At 43.9% G+C, this 7,938-nt stretch overlaps 1 protein-coding gene across 2 annotated transcripts in view; it reads right to left on the bottom strand.

Moving 5' to 3' along the window:
- Positions 1-7,628, bottom strand: part of LOC111971184 (NAD-dependent protein deacylase sirtuin-5, mitochondrial) — an 18,493-nt gene extending 10,865 nt beyond the window's left edge. The window contains exons 1-4 of one of the 2 annotated variants that reach the window (XM_023997974.2): positions 7,531-7,628; positions 3,528-3,636; positions 936-1,069; positions 523-748 (exon numbers count right to left, since the gene is read on the bottom strand). In XM_023997974.2, coding sequence (XP_023853742.1) covers positions 523-748; positions 936-1,069; positions 3,528-3,627 — 460 coding nt within the window. In that variant the 5' untranslated portion in view covers positions 3,628-3,636; positions 7,531-7,628. Of the gene's footprint in view, positions 1-522; positions 749-935; positions 1,070-3,527; positions 3,637-4,167; positions 4,390-7,530 lie in introns of those variants that run through there. The other variant, XM_070446224.1, reaches the window with a different exon arrangement.
- Between the last annotated feature and the right edge of the window lie 310 nt (positions 7,629-7,938).

Below are 7,938 nucleotides of genomic sequence, written 5' to 3'. Positions count from 1 at the left end.
ATATGTAGTTGCTTCTATTCAAACACATAGGGTGTGGCTCTATATATGGAAAAATAAGTTTAAACATTTCGACCAAGTGATTGGTTGAAAGAACAGAGGGCGACTCTCGGTCGACCAAGATTTTTTTTTTGTCAAAGACAGCCGCAGTCTGACAGCTTGTATGGTATATCTAGAGCCCAGTCTGAGTACCCAAGATGGACCGACTATTACACGCTGGAGTGAAACTGGCCTTCAACAATCTTCTTTAAATCTACACTTTAATAACAACATGAGTTCCCCAATACCACTACTCGCTAGTCAGACACAGATTCCGTCCCAAATGGCATCCTATTCCCTATAGTGAACTAGAAGATGACACCATCTGTAGTGCTTTGGTCAAAAGTAGTGCACTACACAGGGGATAGGGTGCCATTTGGGACACAAGCACAGTGAAAGTGCCATTGCATTATTACCGTGGATCTACTAGCTAACTAGTCAGGACAGTGAAAGTCAGTCTGGGTGACATCGCCATGGTTAGAGTACCGTGTATCTCCAAGACGTTGGTGGATCCGGCTCGGCGATGTAGCTCATCGATGTTCTGTGTGATGACGGTGACACGGCGCCCCTGTTTCTGCAGCCTGGCCTCACACTCTGCTATGGCCACATGAGCCGAGTTGGGGCTCTTCGTCAGCATCACCTCCCTGCGGTAGTGGTAGAACTCCCATACCCTGGACGGGTTCTGACTGAACGCACCAGGGTTGGCCAGGTCCTGATTTGGGGGAGGGGGGGGACAAAGTGAGGATGAAAAACAGAGTGATAGAGAAGAGGGGGGAGTGAGAAACAAGGAGAAAGGGGCGGGACAGGAGGAGGAGAGGGTGGAGGGAGACAGAGGGGAAGAGCAGTGCACTATAAAAGGGAATCGGGTGCCATTTAGGATGCAGCCTTGGGGTGTTTACCTGGGCTTGCCATTTCCTCCAGAAGCCTCCTTCTCCTCTGAAGGTTGGGAYCCCACTCTCAGCACTAACCCCTGATCCCGTCAAGATGGCGACGTGTTTGGCTTTCGAGAACACCTCTCGGAACGCTGCTAGGTCTGAAAACACACAGACAGACAAAAATATTAAGACAAAAAAGTAACACACATACAAATACAGCAACAAAACTGCAGACCATGTGTGTGGTCTTGTTCTTCCATCCTTATGGGGACCTGAAATTCCAAAAACTCCCCACCATGATAGTCAAATAAGGAAAATTCTCCCACGTGGAGACAATTTCAGTGATGGAAAAAGTACCCAAATGTCATACTTGAGTAAAAGTAAAGATATCTAAATARAAAATKACTCAAGTAGAGGTGAAAGTAACCCAGTAAAATACTAATTGAGTAAAAGTATTTGGTTTTAAATCTACTTAAGTATCAAAAGTAAATGTAAGTGCTCAAATATACTTACAGTTCAAGTCCGAATTTAAAATCCACTTAGGTTGGAGGTCATTAAAAAAGTGTATTGTTCACCACTCCACACATTTCTCTTGTTAACAAAGTATAGTTTTGGCCAAGTCGGTTAAGAAATCTACATTGTGGCAATGACAAGTAATTTTCAACAATTGTTTACAGACAGATTATTTCACTGTACACAATCCATGTGGGTCAGAAGACTACATACACTAAGTTGACTATGCCTTAGGCTATTTGACATCATTTGAGTCAATTGGAGGTGTACCTGTGGATGTATTTCAAGGCATACCTTCAAACTCAGTGCCTCTTTGCCTTGACATCAATGGGAAAATCAATCAGCCAAGACCATCAACAAAAACAACTTGTAGACCTCCACAAGTCTGGTTCATCCTGGGAAGCAATTTCCAAACCGCAGGAAGGTACCACGTTCATAAGTATCTGTAACAAACAATAGTACGCAAGTACAACACAACATGGGAACACCTGCAGCCGTCATAAACCGCTCAGGAAGGAGAATGTTCTGTCTCCCTAGAGATGAACGTACTTTGGTGCGAAAAGTGCAAATCAATCCCAGAACAACAGGCAAAGGACCTTGTGAAGTATGCTGGAGGAAAACACGGTAACAAAAAGTATCTATATCAGTAAAACGAGTTCCTATATTTGACATAACCTGAAAGGCCGCCAGCAAGGAAGAAGCACTGCTCCAAAACCGCCAAAAAAAAAAGCCATACTACGGTTTGCAACTGCACATGGGGACAAAGATCGTACTTTTTGGAGAAATGTCCTCTGGTCTGATGAAACAAAAATAGAACTGTTTGGCCATAATGACCATCGTTATGTTTGGAGTAAAAAAGGGGAGGCTTGCAAGCCGAAGAACACCATCCCAACCGTGAAGCACGGGGGGTGGCAGCATCATGTTTGTGGGGTGCTTTGCTGCAGGAGGGACTGGTGCACTTCACAAAATAGATGGCATCATGAGGAGGAAAATGATGTGGATATATTGAAGCAACATCTCAAGACATCAGTCAGGAAGTTAAAGCTTGGTCGCAAATGGATCTTCCAAATGGACAATTGACCGAAGCATACTTCCAAAGTTGTGGCAAAATGGCTTAAGGACAACAAAGTCAAGGTATTGGAGTGGCCATCACAAAGCCCAGACCTCAATCCTATAGAACATTTGTGGGCAGGACTGCGAAAGCGTGTGCGAGCAAGGAGGCCTACAAACTTGAAATCAGTTACACCAGCTCTGTCAGGAGGAATGGGCCAAAATTCACCCAACTTATTGTGGGAAGCTTGTGGAAGGCTACCCAAAACATTTGACCCAAGTTAAACAATTTAATGACAATGACCCACTGGGAATGTGATGAAAGACAAAAAAGCTGAAATAAATTACTCCACTATTATTCTGACATTTCATATTCTTAAAATAAAGTGGTGATTCTAACTGACCTACGACAGGGAATTTTTCCTAGTATTAAATGTCAGGAATTGTGAAAAACTGAGTTTAAATGTATTTGGCTATGGTGTATGTAAACCTCCGACTTCAACTGTAAGTATAAATCAKTTCAAATTCCTTATATTAAAACTAACCAGACGGCACAATTTTCTTGTTTCTGTTAAATTTACGGATAGCCAGGGGCACACTCCAACATAATTTTCAAACTAAGCATTTGTGTTTAGTGAGTCTCAAGATCAGAGGCAGTAGGGAGGACCAGGCATGTTCTCTTGATATTCAAAATGTAACGACTACTTTTGGGTATCAAGGAAAATGTATGGAGTAAAAAGTATATTATTTTCTTTAGGAATGTAGTGGAGTAAAAGTAAAAGTTGTCAAAAATATAAATAGTAAAGTAAAGATACCGCAAAAGACTACTTAAGTAGCAATTTAAAAGTATTTTACACCATTGGACATTTCCCACATCTCCACGAGGACAAATGCTATTTTAAGTTAAGGGGTTAGGTTTAGGGTTCAGCATTAGGGTTAGCTTCAGGGTTTAAGTGTAAGGGTTAGAGAAATTAGGATTTTTTATGGAAATCAATTTTATGTTCGCACRAGGATAGAAAAACAAGTGTGTGTACTAGACTAACACAGTCCTACCTGAGCTGGGTCTGGCCATGACCTGTCTGTTCTGGGTCTCGTTAAATCGGGCACACAGATGAGAGGTGACGCCTCTGCTGGTGAACTGACGTACAATCATCAGGGTTAACTAAGAAAAAGAACAAGAAAAAGATCAGATAAGATGGCGGCCCTGAGGAGGGCGCGCGTCTTACCGGTTCCTGCTCGACCCTGCTTTTTTTTAATGGCTGTTTTTCTGTCATTATTTTGTTTACTCCATGTTTGTGCAATAATTTCCTAAAACGACAAACACTTCTGGATCATGAATCAGAAGCTACACACTTCTCTCAGCATCCCAGATTGGGAATACTACGCCAGTGACAAAGAAGAGGAAGGAAAGGGGGACTCCAAGCTAGGCTGAAAAGACTGCCTACAWGGCCTCTTCCTAGCAATAGGTTTGGGTGGTATACCTTATATACCGTATTCCAGGGTAACTTTGAAAAAGCCACAGAACGGTTTTTAAATAACGTCAAAACTATTCTTTGAAGTTTTTCAAGAAAATGTGAATATTTGTAGATACTTAAGTTAATACCTGCAGTCAACTTGTGCAATTCGTTAGGAGTTAAAAGCAGACTGCGTTCTTCATTTCATCGGTCACAATATTTGACATTATGAAGCTTACCGTAGTTCCCCGGGTAAAGTTGAGCCAGTCACGTTTGTAAATAGCACAACGGAAGACGGCGGGAGCTGGAGTCCATAGTCTCTGTTGTGCGGCGCAAATGAGGCGATGAAGTTGCACTTGTATGCAATTCACTACTAAATGTTTGCCCTCAGATATCTTAGAATTCTGCCAGAAGTCAAAGAGCTCTGATGAGTTCTGTACAGCTRCCTTTTYYCCMTGTGCTTTCTACTAGCKTTTTATTTTCTCTTCCGTTCTTCTCCCCTCTGCTCYGTGTACACGTGGTGCTCTTCCTTTAGAAAAGCATGCATCACAACTTTGTTCATYTGCACAATTTCKCTCATTCCCTTGTAAATGTCCACACWCGCCGAAAATGACATTCGGTAGCTACTAGCTATGCTTGAATAACTTTGAGCTGGATTTGCCTCCAATGTCGTTTTAGAGAATTTGGCACAACGTCCAACCGGCCTCACAAGAACAGACCACCTGTAACCACGCCAACCCAGGACCCCCACATCCGGCTTTTTCACCTGCGGACTCGTCTGAGACCAGAAACTCGAACAGCTGATGAAACTCTGGAGTATTTCTGTCTGTAATACAGCCATTTTGTGGGAAGAAAATAAATAATCGGCTGGGCCTTGCTCCCAAGTGGGCCTATGCCCTCTCAGGCCCACCCATGGATGTGCCCCTGCTCAATTATGTGAAATCCATAAATTAGGGCCAAATGAATTTATTTCAATTTACTGGTTTCCTTATATGAACTGTAACTCTGTAAAATCTTTGATGTTTGATAACTCAAACTCGCGACGCATGTGGAAAGGACTACAGACTATCACGGACTACAAAGGMAAATCCAGCTGTGTGGTGCCTACAGAAGCCTCCCTCCCAGACACGCTTAACTCATTCTATGCTCGCTTCTCTCGTTGCTCCAGATGACCAGGTGTGTTCGCTCGCCGATGCTGACACGAGGAAAACTCTCAAACYCGCCGACCCAGATGGCATCTCTGGATGCGTCCTCAGTGTGTGCTGCTGACCAGCTGGCGGGCATCTTCTCGGACATCTAAAACATGTCCCTGTCCCAGACTGTAGTCCCCACCTGCTTCAAGGAGACAACCATTGTCCCAGTGCCTAAGCAAAACAAGGGTGACATGCCCAAATGACTAATCGCACTCACTCCTGTCATAATTAAGTGCTTGGAGAGGCTGGTCTTGACCCACATTAAGGTCAGCACGCCAGGTACACAGGACCCACTCCAATTTGCCTACCGCTCCAAAAGATCCAATGAAGATGCCATTTCCATTGCTATTCACACGACCGTATCACATCTGGACAAGAAGAACACCTATGTGARWATGCTATTCATGGAYTACAGTTCAGCATTCAACACTATTGTTCCCTCCAAGCTCAACACCAAGTTCAAAGCCCTGGCTCTAGACACCACCTTTTGCACCTGCAACTGGATCCTGGACTTCCTGATGGGTAGACCACAGGCTGGATTGGCAATAACACCTCCTCCACACTGACTCTTAACACAGGGCCCCCACAGGGGTGTGTCCTCAGCCCTCTGCTGTACTCCCTGTTAACCCATGACTGCGTGGCACGACACCAACTCCATCAAGTTTGCCGACGACACCACGGTTGTATGCCTGATAACCAACAACAAAAAATCTGCCTATAGGGATGAGGTAAGTGAACTGGCATGTGGTGCCAGGACAACCACCTCTTCCTCAACGTCAGAAAAACAAAAGGAGTTGATTGTTGACTTCAGGAAGCCAAGGAGGGAACATGCCCCGATCCACATCAACGGAACTGCAGTAGAGAGAGCCAGTAGTTTAAAGTTCCTCGCCATCCACATCACAGAGGACTTGACATCAACCAACACCACCACCATTCGTCAAGAGGGCACAACAGCGTCTCTACTTCATAACGCTGCTGAAGAAATTCGGCATGCCACTCCGGGTCCTCCCCAAATACTACCGCTGCACCATCGAGAGCATCCTGACCGGTTGCAACTTGGCCTGGTACGGAAATTGCTCCGTCCACAACCACAATGCCCTCCATAGGGTGGTGAAGACGGCCCAGCGCATCACGAGGACCATGCTCCCACCTATCCAGGACATATACTCGTAATGGTGCCTGAGGAAGACCCGCAGCATCATTAAGGGCCCCACAAACCCCAGCTGCTCACTCCCTTAMCRTCAGKCAGACCGTATCAGAGCATGAGGTCTGACACCAACAGGCTCAGAGACAGTTTCTCTCTACAAGCCATCAGACTGCTGAACACTTTAACTGGACTGACCACCAGCTCTGATTCTCCGAACCTTAGCACACATGCACTCACTTACACATGCATACACAGCCACACATTCATGCTACACACACATCACAACTGCTGCTACCAGACTCTTATGATTGCTAAATAATGCACCATTTAAAACACTTGACCCCCAATTCCCCCTTCCCTAAAACACATGTAAATATTTGAGTATAAATTGTGCCTTCCTGTATTATATTTATGCTAAAATATTCTACTGAACCAATTWCTTGATGTTCATATTCTTATCTTCTATTATTTCTTGTTGTTGCATTGTGGAGAAGGAACCTGTACATATGTGTATCCTGTACATATGACTAATACAACTTAAACTTGAAGAATATGAAGGACACACAAAACAAATTCAAGTAATGTCTCAACAGAAACCTACAGCCAACCGAACTCATATTGATGTTGACACAGCAAATGACAGTGAACTCAATTACCACAGAGGGACAACTACTTTAGGCACGTTACTACCTCATAGATCAAGAGAGCAGGGGGTTATTGTAACAAAACACCACACCGAGTTATCACAAAACCAACTAGCTACTGTACCTGGAGATMTTGCTTGCTCTAACAACTTGGAAACGTTGCTGACATGCGCAGACCTCTCTGGCTAGTCAAKGAATAAATATTCATAGCAAGCTACTGTAGCTCGCTATCTGATTTTCTTTGACCCTTGTGCATTTAAGGGCGTAAGGGAGTCGTTAGTTTTTTATACTCGAAAATCGACCCTAGGCAACAGGGTCGGGTTTTCGAGACTATTTGTTGTTCATGCAACTTGCAAGCAAAGATAGTACTCTTGAGGTGAGCTCTAAATACGACAGATAGCTAGCTATCTATGGAATGCAACTCGAGTTTAGYTGTTAGCTAACGTTAGCTAGCTAAACTTGTCGTTAGTCTTCAAGCGACTATCAGCATGTATGTTTCGCATATCCAAAGAAGCATTGCCATACAACATTAATATGCCCTGATTAAATACCATAAACTTTCAGATAGATTTAATCTGACACATTTTGCATGTTGAATTTCTCCAAGTCCTTCCTTACCCTGTTTCAGCTGTTTAGTTTTAAGGGGTGTGTGTAATTTTAAATGTCTTCCTCTTCTTCTCCTTTGGGATTGGGTTGTCAGATCGCATCCAACTTCCAGGTGCATACACCGCCACCTACTGTGCTTCTCTGCAGCTGCCACCTACACTCACTTTTTTTAATTTATTTTTTATTTCACCTTTATTTAACCAGGTAGGCTAGTTGAGAACAAGTTCTCATTTGCAACTGCGACCTGGCCAAGATAAAGCATAGCAGTGTGAACAGACACTACTTTGACCCTATCTGCTCCTGCACCATGCCTAAGGCATGGGAGGACGGGACACCACCCTTCAACACACCCTGTAACTCTTCTGAAGTAACTCTTCTGAAATCTTGTATAGCCAAATAGTTATCTGCARCTGGCAACAC

Source organism: Salvelinus sp. IW2-2015, linkage group LG13 (genome assembly GCF_002910315.2).
Source record: "Salvelinus sp. IW2-2015 linkage group LG13, ASM291031v2, whole genome shotgun sequence".
Classification (NCBI taxonomy): Eukaryota; Metazoa; Chordata; class Actinopteri; order Salmoniformes; family Salmonidae; genus Salvelinus; species Salvelinus sp. IW2-2015.
Note: the sequence above shows the minus strand (reverse complement) of the source record. Positions and strands in the feature narration are given on the sequence as shown.